Source organism: Zootoca vivipara, chromosome 8 (genome assembly GCF_965207765.1).
Source record: "Zootoca vivipara chromosome 8, rZooViv2.hap1.1, whole genome shotgun sequence".
Classification (NCBI taxonomy): Eukaryota; Metazoa; Chordata; class Lepidosauria; order Squamata; family Lacertidae; genus Zootoca; species Zootoca vivipara.
Window position 1 is genome coordinate 69,361,034 of NC_142591.1, and position 22,357 is coordinate 69,383,390.

The following is a 22,357-nucleotide window of genomic DNA, read 5'->3' on the forward strand; positions in this document are numbered from 1 at the left end:
TGATGGTAAAATTTCCTTACCGCCCACCAGTGCTGCAGTAATATGTGCCGTAGAACTCCCTACCGCCCACCTGGAATCCTGAAATGCCCACTGGGGGGCAGTAGGGACCAGGTTGACTACCTCTGCACTACAGCATCTCAGTTCTTTCCAATAATATTTTGAATCCTAGAAGATTAAGTTGAAGCATTATAACAAATATGAAGATACATCTTACACAAAAAAGCATACTCAATGTCACTTCCTATGAATTTGTAGCACGTTATCAAACTTTCAGTCAAAATAAATAAAGATTTTATTATTATTATTATTAAAAAACTACCCTTTATATGCATGCCTGTGGGTGAAGAAGGAATAGATTTGAAAACATGGGCGTTGGCTTTTCTTGTTCAAGTAACACCATGTACAGATTTCTGTTCCCGATGTACTTCCTAGACTCAGTTGCATAGATGAGCTATGTGTACCTCCCTGGATGAGGAACAGACAGTGGAAGGACAAGTAGTGCATGAAAATAAGGATCTTGGACAAAAAATGTCCTTTATCAGCTGTGAAATATCGGAAGGCATGCTATCTCAGTATCTTCTGAAGCTGTTGAAAAGAGCTTCAGCCCACAAAAGCTTAGCAACACAAGGCATTTGTTAACCTTTGAAAGGTGCCCTGGGACACTATTCTAATCGTCGAGATAGCAGAGTCTAGAGCCTTGGAAACGGATGCTTTAAATTACTGTTGTCATCTCTCTCTCTCTCTCTCTCTCTCTCTCTCTCTCTTGAGGAAGTAAATAAACTACAGTGGAACCTCGGTTTATGAACACCTTGGTTTACGAATTTTCGGTTTACGAACGCCGCGAACCCATCTGGAACGGATTAATTCACTTTCCATGGGAAAGTTCAGTTTATGAACGCTTCAGTTTATGAACAGACTTCCGGAACCAATTACACCCATGCTTCGGGTTAAGTACGCTTCAGGTTGAGTACTCCGCTGACCCGTCTGGAACGGATTAATCCACTTTCCATTACTTTCAATGGGAAAGTTTGCTTCAGTTTATGAACGCTTCAGTTTAAGTACTCCGTGGACCGTCTGGAACAGATTAATCCACTTTCCAGTACTTTCAATGGGAAAGTTTGCTTCAGTTTATGAACGCTTCAGTTTATGAACAGACTTCCGGAACCAGTTGTGTTCATAAACCGAGGTACCACTGTACTGAATAAAGTACCACCATCAAGGTAACAATTGAGCCATAATATGGTCAGCCACCACACAGCCCAACCACCTGCCTATACACGAGTCTTTCAACAGTGAAATCAGTGCAGGCTTCTCAGAGTTAAATACGTCTTAGAATCCATTGCTGTACTATACCACCCTATCACCAATTCAGACACAGGCAGAAGTGAGCCCCACTTTACCAAGCGTTTGTGGGTTGAACTAGATGTGATAAGAAATGTGTTGGTGCTGCTGAAAACTGAAAGCTTCCCCAGCTTTGGCCGTAACATATACTTATGCAAATGGCTGCTGTCAAGTGTTCCCACCAGCACTCCACATTGTTCATCTGCCACTGGAGACCGGGGTGAAAAGCACAACAATGACACCCACCCACCTTCCGCGAAGGAAAGGAGTGGGAACTCAATGTAGCATTGGTGTTTTTTAGCAGTTTAACTGTTCATCATAGCAACCTTGTCCTGGTTTGCTCAAAGCGTCAAGGGCAACAGTAGATGGGTGTTCAAGGGCCACATCCCATGAACATACGGAACATGCATACAAACATTCACTCTCTCTCACACACAAACACACAATCTCTCCCTACTGGACTGAAGGACAGACCCAGGAGAGAGAGCGGCACCCCTCCCAACCCACCAAAAAGTTGTCCAGAGCTTCCAGGACGAAACCACACAACTGCTAAACAAATGCCCACCATGAGTGCTAGCCAGTGTTGCATGTCCAGGGTCCCACTGGGCAACCAGGGGCAGAGATTCCAGCTAGGAAGGGGCCCTACCCCAGATTAGGAAATGCCCCAAGCCAAATCTCCCACAGGGCCCTTGCGGGCCCCCACTTTACAGCAGAGAGAAGGCAGAAAGGGGCGGTGACTCCTCCTTGTGTCTCCCCCCCTGCTCCCTGTTGCAGCTGCAGTCCTAGCACAGCTGCATATGTGCTAGGTAGTAAGTTACATTGACTTACGGGACTCGCTTCAGTGAGATTGACTTAAAGATTCTGCTGCAATTTGGTAGCCGTGTTGGTCTGACATAGTCGAAACAAAATAAAAAACTCCTTCCAGCAGCACCTTAAAGACCAACTAAGTTTTTTATTTTGCTATGAACTTTCGTGTGCATGCACACTTCTTCAGATACACTGAAATAGAAATCCCCAGACGCTATCAGTCAGTCAATCACCCATACCCCTCCCCACCCTTTCTCTACATATAAGCGTCTGGGGACTTCTATTTCAGTGTATCTGAAGAAGTGTGCATGCACACGAAAGCTCATACCAAAATAAAATAAAAAACTTAGTTGGTCTTTAAGGTGCTGCTGGAAGGAATTTTTTTATTTTGCTGCAATTTGATGAGACTGATTTCCCTCTTAGAATCAAAAGAGTTCTCTTTGATCTGCACTTTACCATTTCATCAGAGGTTAGATGCGTCAGACGCTCAGCTATTGCGGCACTCTTGGCTGGACCCATGACATATTCCCCCCGAGAGTCACCAACGATCAGTTCTGGCCATAAAGGTCCCACTTCCTTCTTAATCAGGAAAATCTCCAAGCTGCAAAGAGATAAAGAGACGAATATTGGTAAATTTGATGCGTGGGACAAAACTATCAGTATCAGGTAGTATCCAGCGTGGAAGGAGTGGAAAGGGAGCTCATACTATCTTTCCCTGTCCGTCCCCCCACCTACACACATGTACTTCCCCCACCTATGCCCCCAAAATCTTCATCAAAATCTAGATAGGGAACTTTGTGGGCTGCAGTGAAAGGGAGATTCACCTAAAATAAAGCAGAGCAACATCGCACCACTTGCACAAGGTTCCTGATTTACATGGGATAATTTGGAATTCATGCATGATGGCTTTATTACTTCCGCAGTAAAATGATTTTTGTCCCTAAGATGCCAAAGCAGTTTGACTTTAACAGGAAACCTTCAAGAGGTTCATGTACTAGCTAGCTAGAAAATTGTAGGAAAGCTTTTAAATTGACACTTGGAACCACAAATAATGAAAAGAGTTAATGGCAGTTCTCTCCATTCTATCCTGATCTCCTACTTCCAGCAATACTTGTAGATCTGTGTAAGAGGAAGGGAGTACAGGGAACCCCCCCCCTCTCATCAGGAGCAGCTCATCGACTAGTAGTCATGAGAGCAGAGACTCGGCAGAGGCAAGGCAGGAAATAGGAAGAGGGGACCGGGGCTCTGAAAGCCTGGGAGAGCATGAGCCCCACAGCCAGGAACGGAGGGAGGAGAGCAGGGGGGAAAGGGAAAACATGGAGTGCAGACCTTTGCCCCCGGTTCAGGAATTAACGAAAAGACGGAAAGGGAGAGACTGTCCGTCCCGCGCCTTTTATGTTGGAAAAGGGGGCGCAGGGGGGCAGTCCCGGATTCTGCATCGGACTGAGAAGACATGTTTCCTGACACCTCGTTACACTGTACATAGAGCGCACCAATAAAGATTGTTTAAAGACAAGCAGGTGCAGAGTCGTTACTCTAGAGTAGCCGCAACAACCTCTGACAATCTGTTTCTGAATTGTACATACAGTACAGGTTAGCTTGATATTATACCGTCCTCTATCAGAATGCCATATGGCTGCCCCTTGGACCTTGCCAAAGCTGCTGATATCCAGGGCTCAATGCAGCAAGTGGCCTTTTAATTTATAAAAATGGGGGAGGAAATACTCTCTAGATTGCATTCAGCAAAGAAGAGGAGCCATATAAACATAACAAATCTCCCATTTAGGGAGTTTGCCTCTCTCAATGTACTCCAAATCTTACATGATAAATTCATATTGTGGAACTCGCAGGGAAGTAACTTGTTTAGTGCTGAAGAATTAATACTTCACTTTGGCACTTAATCACAAGCTAATAATTACTAAGCCACTCTGGCTTTATAAATTCATAATTTAGATTAGCCACTCATTCCTCCCTTCCCCATACCCATTATTAAAAGGTCATTCTTCTTCTAAATATTGCATTAACTATCCAATGAAAGCTGCACTGAAGGGGAAAAAAATTCAAATGGGTAAGACACAGATGTGGCACGGCTAGTACTATTACTGAGATATTCCGGAGCAATTCCAAACCAATTATGAAAACAAGACAAAAATGAATGTCTAATGCTCAGATATATCTAAAAAGATGAAAACAGATAATCAAATTGACCTCTCTCAGCCGGAGTTAGCTGCCAAACTGCCCCCAAGTTGAATTCCTTACACCTTCAGATCCTCCCCACTAAAAACCCTTTCCAGTCCCTTATTAGTTTTACCTGCGTTCCAGACGAATTACTAAATATGAGAAATGAAGACAAGCTATCAAATCAGGCACCTTGTTTCGATTAGTGGCCACCCTGATGATTCTACCAGGCCCCAAAGCAATAGACTTCCTTTGCTGTTTGCGTCCATTAACTGGTATTCAGAGATGATGCCACTGAACAAGGGTATCCTAACAAGTTAGCGTCACTAAACCATTTCTTCTCTTTGGCGTATAACTGAAAACTTTTCTTGTATAGGCTGCTGTTGCTGGGTTATTGGTTTCTTGGTTGGTGTCTTACTTAATTTTATTGCATCAGGCATATTTAAACAGGTTCTTGTATTATGATTTCAATTGTATGCATGTTTCTAAACATATATTGGTTATTAACATACAGCAACACATATCTGCTACTAATGGAAGCCATATTCTGAAGGCTATTAGTTTTGAAGGGCAGTGTAACATCTGTTACTTAAGCATGCAGTTGTACATACCACCAGACACCCAAGTCTTCCATAAGCACTAACATTAATAAAGATTAATCGAGACACAGAAAAGTGAAGCGTACACTCCTAGGAGGACCACCAGGCATAGACACTCTGATCAATTAACATAGCGCGGCCAGAGGTCACCAGTATTTGGCCTACCACTGAGGGTGCTCTTCATCAATATCCTGCCTCAAACAACATACTACTTTAACTTAATTGGCCAAGTAATGACCTCCAGATGCCATACAGATGGACAGCTCTGTGTCAGGAGACAAAATGTGCCAGCTTACAATCTGAACCTGGAAGGTCAATTTTTTAAACCGAGTTTTTAATTAAAATGGATGTACTTTCACTGTATCTCATTGTATGCGTATATTCCGATAAGTTGTAATCTATCCGGTGACCATGTGGTGAAAGGTGAATTTACTTAAATTAGTAAATATATAATGTAGAAGGTAATTTGTGCTGCAAGCGTTGTGTGTACAAACGAACGAACCCAGCTTCATTCTCTTTTCTTTTTTGAAGGGAAGATGATGCAAATTAAGTTTACATTCATACATACCGTATGCATGGCCCAACTTGCTTTGTTTGCATGATTTTTAATGCAGAAGCATTTTCAAACATGTGGTCTCCACATGCAGAGCCGAAGTGGTATCATTTAATTGCAGCATTTTATGAATCCTCTGTCTTAAGATGTATGACTATAACTGCTGTTAGCATTTCTCATTTTCCTGATTTGTAACTTAGCAGGTGCTAAGACAGGCATAGGCAAACTTGACCCTCCAGATGTTTTGGGACTACAACTCCCATCATCCCTAGCTAACAGGACCAGTGGTCAGGGATGATGGGAATTGTAGTCTCAAAACATCTGGAGGGCCAAGTTTGCCTATGCCTGTGCTAAGATGATCTGCAGGTCTGAGTGCTAAGTACAGGTTCAAGTGTCAAACCCACCTTGATGGAAAGCATCTACCATGTGGAACAGCAGGGAAACCACTGCTATAGTATCCAGAAGTTCATAATTCCTGTCCTCTCATTCTTTACCATGAGAGTGTACTGTCTAAAGATAACATTTACATAGTATGCATCTTCTATTTTTAAAAGAAGGCATTGTCAAACTGGGGACAATAAAGATTTGAGTACGGTGTGTTACCTGCTCTAGGAAGCTTTTGGAAAATGGAGAATAATACTAATTAACATGCCTACCATGTCAAAGTATATTCCACACTATAATTATATATATTTGTAAAAACCACACCAAAAAGTTGTTTCAGTGCTAAGGTGCTGTTGTTCACGTAGGAGGCAAATATGTGCACAGAAGTGTCTGATTTTTGCTGGGACCATCACTCCTGCTCCTCTGCCAAGTTATATGTGCAGCAAGAAGAGTGTTGCGTCATCCCATGCACTTCCCCAGTCTTCAGGGATTAATTATTGGGGGGCAACAGAGGGAGAGCTCTGTTCTGTGTGCAGAACAGATGCTAGCATCCAAGCCAGAACTCTTAACCACTGCAATATGAGTAATGATGAATACCATGCTTATCCTTCCAATACAGTACTTCCAAGTTCTAAACCAGGGGTAGGCAACCTAAGGCCCGTGGGCCGGATGCGGCCCAATCGCCTTCTCAATGTGGCCTGCAGATGGTCTGGGAATCAGCGTGTTTTTACATGAGTAGAATGCGTCCTTTTATTTAAAATGCATCTCTGGGTTATTTGTGGGGCATAGGAATTCGTTCATTCCACACACACACACACACACACACACACACACACACACACACCCCAAAATAGTCTGGCCCACCACATGGTCTGAGGGACAGTGGACCGGCCCACGGCTGAAAAAGGTTGCTGACCCCTGTTCTAAACGGAGTGTGCATCCTGATCACAACCATGCTTATTTGGGAAGCAGCCAGTGCTTTCTTTCTAGAAAGAGAGGTGCAGGAACTCCAACCTATTTTGGATGGACTACCAAAGCTGTTGTCTTCACCCAAAAACACCGGGATGACACAGAGAGGGTCTTCTCAGGAGAGGAGTGTTCCGGCTGCAAAAGAAGCTCTGGAAACAGCCATTGATTTTAAAAGAGACTTCCCAAAGTGCATGCAAAAGATTTTGTCAGTGAGCATGGTCTGAAGCAGATATGTTTCAAATATGTACTTCATTTTGATCTCTAGTTCAGCCAAGGCCACTTGGCTAAGTGCGCTGTTCTCAAAGCTATGATGGGCTTGGAGGTGTCAGGGGTTGAATCTGGGACCTGCTGCATACAACACATGTGCTCTACAGAATCAAGCTATGGCCCTTCTAGTTCTCCTTTTCCTATACAGAAATATCTGTTAAACTTTTTTTGCTTATTAGAAGGTAGGGGTGGAAAAGCAAAGGGCGATAAGCAAAGGCAGTATTTTAAGAAGCTTTACGGGAGGAAAAAAGAAAAGGAATCTGGAAGATTGGATCAGCATGCACTTATCTCCATTTCTAAAAATAGAGCGTCAAATGTAGCCCATACCATGCCTTTGTTTTCAAACACTTAAATCAGAGGAAAAACTTGAAACACATTTGTTGTCAAAAATGATCCTCGCAAATGTCTTAATTAGCTGTGCGGAAAGCAAAGCCAGCCAAATCAACCCGAAACACTGACAGCTGGAGGAAAGATAATGGGGATAGGAGAAGCATTGAAATAATCCCATTGCTTTCAACAAGTTAATTTAGATGGGAAGAGCTTTCGCTTTCATGATCAACGTGTGATATGATTAGAAAAGGCTTTTTCCAATCCCAAAACGTTCAAGAGAAAGCACCACTCACTTCACATGCAGTTACAAAATGTATGACTAGAGGGCTATTTGCATTGGTATTGGACTGAATTCCTAACCTTCTCTGCAAATAGCTAATCAAACGTTTAACGTGTATCTTTTATTTTGGATCTTACGATCGATGTGGAAATTGTTCAGTTTGGTTGTGCACTTTCTGATGTTTTGTTTATGACTACTTCTGTTATGTTTGCAGTTATTTAATTATTTATACATCATTAAGTGGCATTGAGCACAGTTTTAACTTTGGCATACAAATAAAATGATTGATTAAGGCTGTTAAAACAACAACAAAAATCTCTTGGGAAACAATAGATTTTCAAAACTTAAATCTGAAGCAACAGTTATCCATGCCGAGATGAGCTAAAGCATTTTAATTTTCAGTCTATACCGGTAGTTTTCCTCTCTGGCATGAAAATAGTGCTGCTTTCATTAAAATAAATTAACCCCTCTCAGAGAAATCCAATACTGAAACGGGCCTGATGAAAGACATTTGTTTAATGCTTGTTCCCATTAAATGGACTGAACCAGTTAAATTAGCGTCCAGTGCTGAGTTACTCTCTTCCTTTATTTAACACTACACACTAGATTTATATAGATCTCTAGATAGGTAAATCTATATAGATCTTGCTATAATGGTGAATACATACATGCTGAATTCTAAAGTGTCATAATTAATAATAATATTCTGCAGTGGCTCCCCGTTTGGGGAATGCTCTTCCTAGGGACGTTTGCCTGGCGCTTTCATTATACACCTTTAGGCACCAGGCAAAAATGTTCCTCTTTAACCAGGCCTTTGGCTGATTGACATCCAATGTGCTTTTAAAATATGTTGGGGAGGGGGGGATTACTGGGTTGCTTTTGTTTTTATTATATATTTTGTGTTTTTATATTGCTATTTTATCTTGTGAACCGCCCTGAGACCTGCGGGTATACAAATTTAATTAACAACAACAACAACAACAACAACTGCATATAGCTCCCTAACTTTGCTGTTGCAGCAGCCTGTTTAGAGGCACAAAAGGTAATAGTATTAAATCACAAGCATTCATTAAAGAGAAGATATGATTGATCAGTAATTCCTATCAAGCAACAAATGTACTGGAAACAGTGGAAGGCCCTTCCTCCTTGTTCAAATTCCATTGCCTCTCTTTATAAAATATCTACGTATGACTAACTGTGACCAGTTTCTGTTTCCATAAAGAAAAGGAAGCAGCCTGCAAAGAAAGGAAGCACACCCAATAAGACAGCTCAGGATTACAGTATTACACACTTTAGTGCCCAGGGCTATTGAGCTACTTAGGCATTCAGCTATACAGACACCATACACCAGACTACGCAGTACTGCAAGAAATACCTATTATTTTCTTTAACTATCCACGTGGAGCTTTCGTGGTCAATCGAAGAAAAAAGCGTTCCTTCTAATACAGGGCTGAGGGGATCTTTCAGTGCGACACTGAGATGGCCTGGAGAAAAGCGGACTCGAACGTCCTCTTTGGCAAAGTCTTCCGGTAGCTGAAAAGTAACTGTCAAATCATCTTCAGTCTCTTGCCAGTAGTAGAGAGGTTCTACGAACAAAGAACACAAAAAGGAACGGATCTTTGATGACGAACTGCAACAATAAGGATAGGCAGGGTGGTATAGTGGTTTGGAAGGTCGGACTACGAACTGGTAGAGATGTGAAGGCCTGGGAGAAAAAAACCTGGAAATTTTCAGAAAAGGATGTTTCTCTCTCTCCCCATCCCTGTTCTTTTTCTGAAGTTTTTTGAGCAAATCTTTCTACCTTAACACGGAAAACCTGTGCCAGAACAAAGCAGAAGTTAAGAGGAGACCCCTTGCATAAAACAGAAACATCACACTAAGATTACCCTCTGTAATGCTGCCTATCCAACATACCAAGCGCTCCCTGTTGCTTCAACGCAGCATCATATAATCAATTAAGTGAAATGCTGAGCATGTGGAGAGGGGAAGCAATAATTTTCCTAATCCCTGCAGGTGACCAGCTTTTGTCTTGAGGCATGTACTTGTTAAGTCTGCTGAATCCTCAGGTAATGGTCATCAAGCTATTCACCCTTCCAAATAAACAAGCTGCATCTTGCTCATTTGGAGAACTGACAGGTTGCTTTCTGCACAGATAGCTTTAAAACCATACTACTAACACTTAAGACTGCACTGAATGTACAGTGCACTGCATTTCTAACACAAATATAAGCTCCAAGACCATGCTTTGTTTCCTAGTGTGCCCTGAAAGGTGAGATAGAAATTTATAAAGCAGTAATAAATAATGAGCTAGTTGTCTAACCTATTGTCAGGAATGCAAGGTTACCTTTTTTGTTTTCCTCTGCTTTCTCCTTTTCACTTTTGTCATGCTTATCCTCACCATTCTGTGTGAGAGCATAGGGCTTGTACGAAATAACCATCAGGCCATCACCACTTGGCTCTATAGCTGCATAATGTGGAACTGACTTTCCTTGAAGAACTCGACGCTTGGAGATTTCATACGCATGATCACCTGATCAAAAGAGAAACAATTCCTTTGAATGTGCTGACACCCCCCTATCCTGCATATCCCAGTTTTTAAAGGACAAAAATCCAACGTGATGGTTGGTTGACTTTAACAAAAAATCGACACATTCCTCAGTTGGAAGATCTTGAACATACAAAAAGTCAATGCAGCAATGCTGAGATAGGTGTCTGCAGGCTTTTCAATCTAGCAGGCTTTCAATATTCCTGGAATGACAGACTGCAAGGTAACCCAAAAAGCACTACTTGAAAAATGTCAATTCTATCTGATTGCAGGGTCATGGGGTAACAGTGTGAGAAAGAACTCAAACAAGCACAAACATCTCCAAAGTTTATGCTCTTCGACAAGTCTTCTAGCATAGTATTGTTGACTCTCACCTGCATGACTGTAATGAAGACTATTTGTAGGCAAATGGTCTCCAGAAACCATTTCTGACCCCATTCTTGGAGGATTCATGCTGCTTTTAAGGCTTCCTGGGTACACTTGGCTCTGCTCTCATTACTTGACTCTCTCCAAAGACAATTAAATCTGCAGCCAATTTGGAGAGTTTGATGAGACCATTTCTTTGTTTCCATATGCTGAGCTTCCTCCTGCCATATTCGGAATGAAACCTATATGGAAGTATGTCCTAAGCCTCTTCTACCGACTTCCCACATCCTCTGAGGCATCCTTGCTAATATTCTTTTTATTGCAAATAGAGAGCTTTGCTAGTTGTTAAGGATTTGCCCCCTCTGTATAGCCTTACAGAAGAATATGTCCCTAGAATGACCCCGTTTCCGCTTTGTCTTAACCTAATGTAGTAGCCTGTTTTGTTCATAAGATGTCCCCTCTAATAACTAGCATCTCACTCCTCTGTTGTTGCACAGAAATGCCAGGGTACACTGGGCTTCCCTTGGATTCTGGCTGCACGTATGAAAACCCACCCCACCCATCTAGTTGTTTCCATTTATGTCAGACATAGCTTGTAAAATTGGGTAGCCCCACACAGAGGCTTACCTGAAAAATAAGCATATTTCAGAAAACAGTGAAAACCCTGATACAGTATTATTCTAAGAATCGTTTTTTCCTTAAATACATATGTACACTTAAATAAATACAGCACTTTTCAGCAACCCGTTTCATTCATCTGAAGCAGCTACATAATACATATCCAGGCTGATGACAATACAAATTCATTTTGCTGCTCTAAAAGAGACAATTCTCTATTGGTCTTCTAGATATTTCATTAGCCTTTTCTTTCCTACATTTGCTCTTTTGTGGTTTGTAACTAAAACCCAGCCCCAATGACTTTTTGTTTTTAAAGTAACCACCAGTACTGTGTTGGAAAGACCTTAGGAAATGCATAACATTAGATACCAATAACCGCTACAAGCAGGTGCTTCTGGTTGCAGAGAAACCAGACACTGGAAAGACCTGTCAGGAGTAAGCATGGACCAATGGTATCAAATAGTATGGGAAACAGCCCTACTAGAAAAATTAACCAATAAGCTGAAACTGACATGGGGACAAATAGAGGAAGACGACTTCACCCCGGCATGGCTCCCCTTTATCACATACGCAGCCCAACAAGACAATGACAAAAATCCACCAACAGCATACAAATCAATATGGCTAACCTGATCCAAAACACCAACCCACTCCGCTCACACATGAAAACAAAGACCACTACAGCCAACCACAAATGAACAACCATATCCTAGGCCAACCCCAACCTCTCTCACCACCAAAGGAACACAAGGGAACAACAGAGAACCTGCACAAGCGAGGCTGACAACCCCCCCCCCCCACATATATTAAGTAAAACAGAAACATCGTCACCTGACCCCACCTATCTACTTCTATCCCCCTCTTTCTTCCCAATGTCTCAGCACATGAAACTGATTTGTAAAAATGTTACAAGAGACGTTGCATATATTTCTGTAAATCAAGAAAATCTTTAATAAAAAAAAGAAGGCAGCAGGATCTGTTGAACACAGGAATGCAAAAAAAGGCCATATTAATATTTACCACAAGGTTCTCTGCACCAGCAGGTAAGCTATTCTAAAAGATGGCTCCAAGGTAACATGGAGTTTCTGTTCCAGCCAGCCATGACTGGTGCCTGAGGGCACTGGGGTGTTTCTGTACTGATCGGCTGGGGAGGGGAAAGAGAACTTAATACTGCCTTGATCTTCTTACTGCTTAGCCTACATGTGGGATGCACAGGAGCCGTTTGTCTATATGAAAGAGTGGCACTGCAGTGAAAAATACTTTTGAAGGAAGAGCGGTACCAGCAGGAAAGAGCAATATCACAATGGTTTTACTGTGGGCATCGGAATTTTTTTTTTTGTATGTTGTTAGCCACCTCCAGAATACTTAACAAAGAGGCAGGGTACAATGTATTTTGATGGTGGGAACAATAGTATTGGTAAAACATCATCATACCACAACTATCCCAAGTCCTGCAAAGGGACAGCCAACTAAGTGAAAAGGCAAATGTTGTCCTGTGACAATATCAAATCACAGATTTGGTATTACAAAATGCCATGTGGAGTTCTCCTCTTCAGGATGCTCCATGCCATTCCTTCTCCTTCCGTAAACCCTCTATTCCATTAACTTTCGCTCTAGTAAACTTGCATTCAATGCCTTCTAAGAAGGCTCGGTCCTCACTAGGCTGTTTTTGGGGTCCCCTCCCAGTGCATGTTAGAAGCTGAGCGTTTGGGCCTAAAAGGTGGTCTGAAAATACCTTAAAAATAAATAAAAGTGCTTTCCCTTTTAGAGACTTGTTTGTCTTCTGTGCAAAATGTGAATTCCCCCTCCGCAGCCTGCTGATACCAGCTCTTGTGCACAGATGCTGCTGTTTGGACTACAGAAGGATCGGTTGGTCTGACAACTGAGTTGCAATTAGTATCTCATAATGATTCCAGGGGAGAGAGGAGAAGTTGCAAAGGTGCTGTTTGGACAGCATCCCTACACCTGCCCTTAAGGTCTGGTTCTAGCTCCATGTGTACACACCCCGGTTGCAAGCTTGGGTTTTCATTATGGAAAATACTAATGGGGACACACAGCAGCCACATTACCAAGAGACCCATTGACTTAGAAGTCAGCCCCATTGATTTAAATTTGATTTACAGTATAATATGCTTGTTGCCTTCTTTGGTGACTATTTTACTCTCAGGGATCCAACAGTCCCCCAAATGACTTCAGATTCAGATCCTTCACTCAACTATCAAAAAGATGACAAAATTATTTCCCGCTACCCCGAGCCATTGGAATGGCAACTTCCTAAACATATAAGGAGTACGAGTCTCTTTTTCAGACACAAGGAAAGCAACGGCATGTAAAATACTTACTCTCCTTGGTTGTTTTTGTAATTGTGACCCATTCCAAGGAAACATGGAAGCCACTGCCTTGTACATCCAATTCATCTTTTTCTACGCGAAGGAGTAGTACGCCCACTGAATGAGCATCAGATTGCAGAAAGGAGATGCTGTGGACTATAACAAAGGGACTCCCGAATTCTTCGTTGAATAGTATCTGAGAAGAGATGGACTTTGTGAATGCTACTGTGTCATGCCTTCTGAATGCACAATGCATGTTTCAGATCAAGCAGATAACTCAAGGATGAGACAAGAATACAGTGCAGAGTGGGGTGGGGGAGAAGACGACGCAGGAATGTTGGGTTTTGGTGGCATCTCTGCTATAGTACCTGGTTTCAGAAGAGTTATTACCTTTTGGAAAATGTTGACGAGGCACACACAACACTCATTTTTCCAAGACATCCATCCAACTTTGTTGGCACTGGGAGTGTTATTACTTGAGAGGTTTAAAAACTAGCTGAAAGCATAGCATCATTTTCATTTCAAGCATAGATTTTTCTTCCCATTTTTACTTGTTTCATGCATATAAATAATTTGATTCTGGTGCTTATGAATCTGACATTCACACCACCCCTGGAAAATAGATCATTTCCACTAAATGTGTGGGCAATGTACAGTCTGAAAAAAATCAGACTTGATAACGACTCTGCATTTTAAGCCCCATAATTAGAAGGAAATGGGTTTTGAAGAAGGGTTATGAGTTGCCATCAAGTTTAGTCAAAAGTAAAAAAATAATAATGAGTAGAAAGATTGGCTGCAATCATGCTCTGTTACCAGTAAGCACCGGTGTATTCAGTGAGCAGTTTTTGAGCATCAGGGAGCAAGCAGAGAAGAAAGTTGCTGACTTCTCATATAAATGTTTTAATAAATACAGTAAATAAATAAGCATTTTCAACCATTGTTACCTAGGTTTCAGTATCTGTATTTTCCTACTGTAGATTTTGTATTTAACCCCCCCCCCCCCCGTTTTATTGTTTGTTGTAAACTGACACGGAAATAAAATTCAAGTTATACCAATGCTTGAAAATTTGGATATGCACTTGCTTAGGACAACTTTGCTTTTTTAAACATCTGTTCACAGGAAACAGATTATTACTCTTTCATCTGGAAAATCAGCATGAGCTTGGTTTGCAAACTAGCAAGCTTTTCCCCACAGCATAAAGTACATCTAGATAAGTAAGGCTTTACAGTGAAGATATATGACATTAAGTTGAAAAAGCATTACAAGCATGTCGCCTTCCATCAACTTTCTCTTTAAACAGTCCCCGGCTATAAGCAGCATTAATAACTTAGATATCCTGTGCACTGAAAGAGATTTCAGACCGTGCAGTCTGAATATACGTTTTTGTGTCACATACATTCTATACGATGTACAGATATCATACCCTAGCTGTGTGATTATCTTAGAACCAGGAATTGGTTTTTTTATTATTAAAAATGAACAAGGCAAAAGTAATACAACCTCTGCCTACTGCAGTTACCCCAGACATGATTCTGAAATTAATATGCATAACATTTTATTATTGGTTACCAGCTGCTGTCAGAGTTGGGTGACCTGAAGGGAAATGGGGATGGATTATCTGAGAGAGGCACACTCCATGTCTGAAATACTGATTGCCCAGACAGTGAAGCCAGTTGGAAGTTGCTGCTCTTTATGACCAGGTGGGTCACTATTGGCTCCTTGTGTTATCAGATTACTGATGACTGGGTAGCTTTAGTGCTGGGTATTCTTTCAAAGCATTTCACCTGCTCAGTAAGATATGTTTCTGATACGTATGTGTAAGTAGGTGGGTTTATGTACATCACCATTTAATTTACGTTTCAACCCCTCCATTTTCAAAACGGGTACAATAATGACTTGACTACAGTAGTGTTGTTGTTAATGAACCAACATATGCAAAGTGTTTTTAACCCTCATAGCAAGGCACAGATCACATGTTCTGCTACTATTGTGTCTTTTGCCAGGAAGCAAGGGGGAGAAACAATCTCTATGCTGCATTATTCTCTCTCAAAAACAGTTCAGATAGTCAATTTAGGATGCTGGGAAATAAGGCAAGCAAAGTGGATTCTTCAATGCTCAATGAAACCACTTATTGTATAAAGCTAGGATTAGTGCCCATCTAAACACTATTAATGTTAATATGGAATTCACAAATTTCTTCCACTGTTTATATGAATACTTAACTCTCCTGATGAATTGTGGTTGCAGATGATTTTGTATGACTTGCAAACAAAATCAAATTTCACATTTCAAGTATCAACAAAATCACAGAGAGACTATGAAAGGCACACTTCGAAAGGCAGCAACATCCCCACGAGACACTTTAGAAAGATGCATACTTCTCATACGCCTTTTCACTTAATGTGCTTATATTTGCTTGACTTCACTTCAAATGTACTTTTACTATAATTACCTTGACTCCATAACACTGAATGTAATGGGAGAAGCCATAGAGTACAACACAGGACTAGTGTGTCATAGGCAGGGCCTAGCCGAGTCCCCATAACAGGCATCCCCAAACTTGGCCCTCCAGCTGTTTTGGGACTGCAACTCTCATCATCTCTAGCTAACAGAACCAGTAGTCAGGGATGATGGGAATTGTAGTCCCAAAGCAGCTGGAGGGCCACGTTTGGGGATGCCTGCCCCATAAGCTCAGGCTGCAGAGCCTAGAAAGGCCTTAAACAGGTACGGTAATCACGGTAAACAGACCTGACAGAATGACTCAGAATGAAGCAGCTTCAGACATTAAGAAGACCATAACTTCAACATTTGGCATTTCTACATTTGTTTTCAAATTCACTTAAGAACTATCAGCAGGAGAGATTCATCCGAGTAACTTCGATTGCTTTCTGGATGTGCTAGCCAGATGTGCAGTTGGAACCCAGGCTACACATACAACATGGCAACAAAATGCATGGGTACAGAAAATTTGGCTGGCTTTGGTAGCCAGTCAAAAGGTGTGCTGGCCACCTATCCTACGGGGTCCTGATTATAATACGACAACTCCAACTAGAGGTATTCGAAGTGCTTACCTAAAGTCCAACAAGACTGTAGAGGTGAGCCCCACCCTCCCCTGTGCTTCCAAGCTTGGGACATGCTGAGTGAAAATGTTTTGCCCCTGCTTGCCTACATCTCACTGCTTTCTGAGCTTTACTGAGGCTCAGTACAAGATCAGGGGGATCACTTTTCTCTGAGGCTTGGAATAAAACCATTTTTAAAAAAACAAAAATGTACTTCCCCCAAGATGCCTGACCAAATGACACCACCACATTTGGAGAAAGTATACCCAAGTATCAGAAACTAGGATGGCACCCCAATGGGTACCTGCTGCCTTCATGCCTGCTTGTAAGCTTCACAGAGATCCCTGGGTGGCAACTATTTAAAACCGAATACTGAACTTTTCAACCAATCCTGCAAGACGTTTCTCACTCTCTCATACAGTGGTACCTCTGGTTATGAACTGAATCCATTCTGGAGGTCCGTTCATAACTGGAAACCACTTGTAACATGAAGCGCTATTAGCAAAAGTGTGCCTTCTGCTATGCACGCCTCTGGCGTGCGATTTCTGCTCACATCCCGGGGCAAAGTTTGCAACCGGGAGCACCTACTTCTGGGTTACCGGAGCTCGCTCGGGAACTTGCAGCGTGCGCAACCAGAGGCATTCGCAACCAGAGGTACCACTGTACTGTCTCAGTGTCTCTTGTGCCATTCCCTGTTCTACAGTCAAAATTCACCTTCTCTGCCATACATTCTCATCTCCAGCTGGTAGGGTTTCCTAGACTGCTCTTGTACATGTTAAGTAAGGTAGCATGGCTTGGATACCATATAACCCTGTTTGGCAAGTGTTTTTGCACAAATGAAGGATGACCCAAGTTAGGGTTCTGGAGATCAGAAGACCTTCAAGATCCAATAAAAGGGGAAAGAGCTAGTTTACACAGGAAGAGCAGGAGGCAGTAACTTCTAGCTTTGCTTAAGCACATTCAACCATCTGGAAATAGAAAAGCTAGGCTTTACAATACTTACTTCCCACTTTTCACATGAGCCATCACCACGTTTTCCTGTTCGAATCAGATACAGCCTTCCTGTTCCATCTGAAAGCGTAACCCAGGTAGAAGATGTGAAGTGTATAGATGCACAAAGGCGATTATCACAAGCTATCAAGTCTGCAGGAAGCCTGAATACTTCTCTGGGCTTTTTTAAGGCAGTGTCCTGTAAGTAGGAAACAAGAACAGAGTTGAAATTAGACGAACGGCAATCACACCTTGATGAACAAATGTTGCTGGGAAATGTTTGCTTTTGGACTAACATGAATGCAAGTTCACATATTTTATCAGCAAATAGTTTGGAATACAAGGGGAAGAGACACCTCATCCTTATCTCAGGATAACAAACTGCCACCATCCCCTTATTAGAAGGATGACATATAAATTGAGCCCTAGAGAAATTCATACCAGGAGAGCGAATATTAAGAAGAACCTACAGCTGATACATGACAATAATAATTTTGAAGATCCAGTTAATCACATAAAAAAAGTTTCAGTGTTATTTGACTCTGTGTTGGTTTAAAGAGATAGATATATCCAAATATGACAGACAAATGTTGGAAAGGTAACACAAGGCATATTTCATGCACATTTTCTCATGGCACACACATGAAAGTGCCATTTCTGGAAGGGGTGTTAAATGATACTCAAATATGTCCATGTATAATATTCTTCTGGCCCCAAATATGATTTTGTTGGATTACATAAAGGTTATGATAGAAGCAACAGTTCTAGAGATAAGTAACTTACTTGCAATTACATGCATTAGTATTGCCATGTAATACTAATTTCACAATTTCCAACAATTTTGCAATGGCTGGGGGGGGGATGGGATATTGCTTGGTTGGTACAATTGCCTTTTTATTCTAATAAGATGCATCCATTATATATATATATATATATGTGTGTGTGTGTGTGTGTGTGTGTGTGTGTATGGTGTGAAAATTGACAGTTGCTTACTAATTGCCATTACATAGAATTTTATTAATTTACTAGTGTTATTAAACCATTCCTGCTATTATGAATCACTGTTTTTATGACTTAACAAGTTACATAAATTATACACTTAATAAATACATGAAGAAAAGAATGTAAAAGATCCAGACTGCAGCTATCTGATAAATCGTGAAAAGGCTTCAGCTTCCCTTGATTAGAAGCAGGTTGGCAACTGGCAGCCCATGGAACAAAGCCAGCCTGCAAATTACTGTCTATGGGGCAATTCCTTTGGGAACAAAGGAAGTTGCTTTATACCAGGCATCCCCAAACTTCGGCCCTCCAGATGTTTTGGACTACAATTCCCATCTTCCCCGACCACTGGTTCTGCTAGCTAGGGATCATGGGAGTTGTAGGCCAAAACATCTGGAGGGGCGCAGTTTGGGGATGCCTGCTTTACACCATGTCATTCCACTGCTCCATTTCGCTCAGGATTGACTGCACTGACTGGCAGCAGTTCTCCAGGGTTTCAGGCAGGGATCTGTCCCAATCCTACACAGAGATGCCAAGATTGAATTCGCATGCACTCTTACCACTGAACCACATTCTGAATGCAACTGCTTGTCCTTTGCACAATATATATCTTTTGGCAGAGGGAAGAGGTCATGCCAGCTGGAAAGCTACAAATACGCTGAGTAACATGCGGTGCGTAGCTATTCAGTTTAGGGAGTTAGGGAAGAGTTTAGTATTATCTTCTACTTTTTCTTTTTGCAAGCCTTGTAAGTAAAACCTTGTATGCTTTTACTGTTAAAATGAGAGTCAGTTCATAAATATCTTAAAACAAGATGAATCTGAAGATAGCATGCTTAGAGAAAACATTTTTACTGGAAAGAGGTTGACTTCTTTTGTTACAGTTAGCAACACTCCTAATCTTTGAATGCAGTATGGGTTAGCACCGCGTGGGTGTGGCAATACTTGTGTGGCTTCCCAGTGCAAAGGACACTGCTGCCAGTAACCAAGAGGGAGAGAGGCAAAGCGGCAGGGATGCAGTGCGGTGCGGGGGCAGTGGCAGAGTCAATCCAATGTTGTGCCACTGCACATTCCAACCTGCCTGCTGCCTTGCCTCTCTTGGTTATCAGAAGCATCGGCAATGTTTGGAAGCCAGGAAAGCAAGGCTACTCATCTCTCAACTTCTACTGTTTGAATGCATCTCTTTTTCCTTAGTCATTAAAAAAAGTATACATATATAGAAGATGATATTGTGTTTGCACTAAGGCAACATTTAAACGGTATACAAAGAAAGTCAAAACAATTCTAGTACACTTTTCAGATACATAGTTTAGACTAAGATTTAAACAGGTGCTTTTGTGCAGTTTTGAGCAAACAGGCTTTGCTATAAAACTGAGTGTTAAAAATTGTAATCGCAACAAGGTAAAAATATCAATATATGCATTTTCAGTTCTGTTTTAGCCATCAAGAGAAAAAGGGATGTTGCCTTCATGCTCTGCTTCCTAGAAGTATTTGGCTGACCACAGCAAGAAATTGGATGCTAGACTGGATGGATGTTGGTTCAATCCATCCAGTAGGGCTCTTACCAAAGCAAAATGCAGTGTGTGTGTGTGTGTGTGTGTGTGTTTAGTTTTCTGAGTTATTATTATTTAAAAAATACATACCCTGCTTTCCCATACATACACAAAGGGATTGCTCAAAGTGGCTCAGAACAGTAATGAAAGCATGGAGCAAATCAAACAAAAAACTGCAGCAACCCCAGGAATACACAGAACAGCACTCAGACTCAACACATTATAAGCACAACGGAATTGAAGGCTTGCATTCAAAAAGGAATGTTTTGAATTGCCAGTGCAACACAAAATGATGGGTAAACTAATGTAACCCAGTGAGGCAGGGATTTCCACATATTGGAGCAACCAGCGAAAGCTCTCTTGCACACTACTACTTGCCTTAGAAGGAAATGACACACGCGAGAGGGGCGCAACTGCTGATCTTAAATGATAAGAGAGACCAGTTGTTCAAGTACTTTGGTCCCAAGCCGTTTAGGTAATAACTAGCACCTTGTCCCATCACCTCCTGGCAAATAGAAGGGGAAGAAATGGAGGCAGTGAGAGATTTTACTTTCCTGGGCTCCTTGATCACTGCAGATGGTGACAGCAGTCACGAAATTAAAAGACGCCTGCTCCTTGGGAGAAAAGCAATGACAAACCTAGACAACATCTTAAAAAGCAGAGACATCACCTTGCCAACAAAGGTCCGTATAGTTAAAGCTATGGTTTTCCCAGTAGTGATGTATGGAAGTGAGAGCTGGACCATAAAGAAGGCTGATCGCCGAAGAATTGATGCTTTTGAATTTTGGTGCTGGAGGAGACTCTTGAGAGTCCCATGGACTGCAAGAAGATCAAACCTATCCATTCTGAAGGAAATCAGCCCCGAGTGCTCACTGGAAAGACAGATCCTGAAGCTGAGGCTACAATACTTTGGCCACCTCATGAGAAGAGAAGTCTCCCTGGAAAAGACCCTGATGTTGGGAAAGATTGAGGGCACAAGGAGAAGGGGACGATAGAGGATGAGATGGCTGGATAGTGTTCTCGAAGCTACAAACATGAGTTGACCAAACTGCGGGAGGCAGTGGAAGACAGGAGTGCCTGGCGTGCTCTGGTCCATGGGGTCACGAAGAGTCAGACATGACTAAACAAGAAAGCACCTTGTACTGCACCTGGAAATGGACTGGAAGAATAGGCTGCATAGGAGTTAAATCAGGCATCCCCAAACTTCGGCCCTCCAGATGTTTTGGACTACAATTCCCATCATCCCTGACCACCGGTCCTCTTAGCTAGGGATCATGGGAGTTGTAGGCCAAAACATCTGGAGGGCCGCAGTTTGGGGATGCCTGGCTTAGCTCCTAATGTTCTTGGACATGAATGAAAAAAGTAGATGCTTAAGATGCCCTCTCTGTTACAGATGGGACTAAGATGATTTGTTCCCAGACAACCTACACTCTCGCCTAAATATCAAGTTCCCTCTTGAAGTCAGATTCCATTTTTCAGGGTCCAAAAAAAGTCTTTCAACATCATGGTCTCCAAGGTAACAGCTCTTCAATAGTTAGCATTTAGTATGAACACAATGTTTCTGGCACATACCCACTCAGAATGACACCATGACCTGCTTGCTGGAAACAGTTTGCAGATAACTCTGGGGCAGCACCTCACCCAGAGCTGCAATTTCCAAGTATATGGCAGAAATGAGGAAGGGAAAGCTCATCCCATCATGACCAGCTAATTATTTGGAAGGGAAGGAAAATAAATAACTTTGCTTTCAGAGTGGAGAGAGATTTTTGTGTGTGTGAAAACTGTTTTTACAGCAATCTTTTTTTAAAAAAAATACTTCCAAAAGGTTCAGAGAAACATCATGTTTTATACTTCTCTGTACATTTCTATAACAAATTCTGAGTAAGAAGTGTGAGACTTGTTTGTTTCCTCAATTATTTATTGAGGCAGGGGCACATTTCTCAGCAAACAAGTCACAGAAGCATATTATCCATCTCTCACAATCCTTAAGGGTGGAAACAATTATTTCCATCTTTGTCTTACTTCTTAACCACACTATTTTGAAAGTTATAAAGTACTGTTGCAATATTATTCAACAGACTGTAGTCAAATATTCTGCTGACTGGTTCGCTCAAGCAGGAAGTTCAGCAACCTTCATTCCACTGCCTCTTTAACCTTGCTTCCCCATTGTCCCATTGACCTACAGAATACC

At 41.8% G+C, this 22,357-nt stretch overlaps 1 protein-coding gene across 1 annotated transcript in view; it reads right to left on the bottom strand.

Moving 5' to 3' along the window:
* The window catches only part of NUDCD1 (NudC domain containing 1), a 51,561-nt gene that overhangs the window by 20,529 nt on the left and 8,675 nt on the right, over positions 1-22,357 (bottom strand). The window contains exons 3-7 of the mRNA XM_035125255.3: positions 17,631-17,816; positions 13,580-13,763; positions 10,053-10,238; positions 9,084-9,294; positions 2,605-2,749 (exon numbers count right to left, since the gene is read on the bottom strand). Of these exons, the coding sequence (XP_034981146.3) occupies positions 2,605-2,749; positions 9,084-9,294; positions 10,053-10,238; positions 13,580-13,763; positions 17,631-17,816 (912 nt within the window). The remainder of the gene's footprint in view (positions 1-2,604; positions 2,750-9,083; positions 9,295-10,052; positions 10,239-13,579; positions 13,764-17,630; positions 17,817-22,357) is intronic.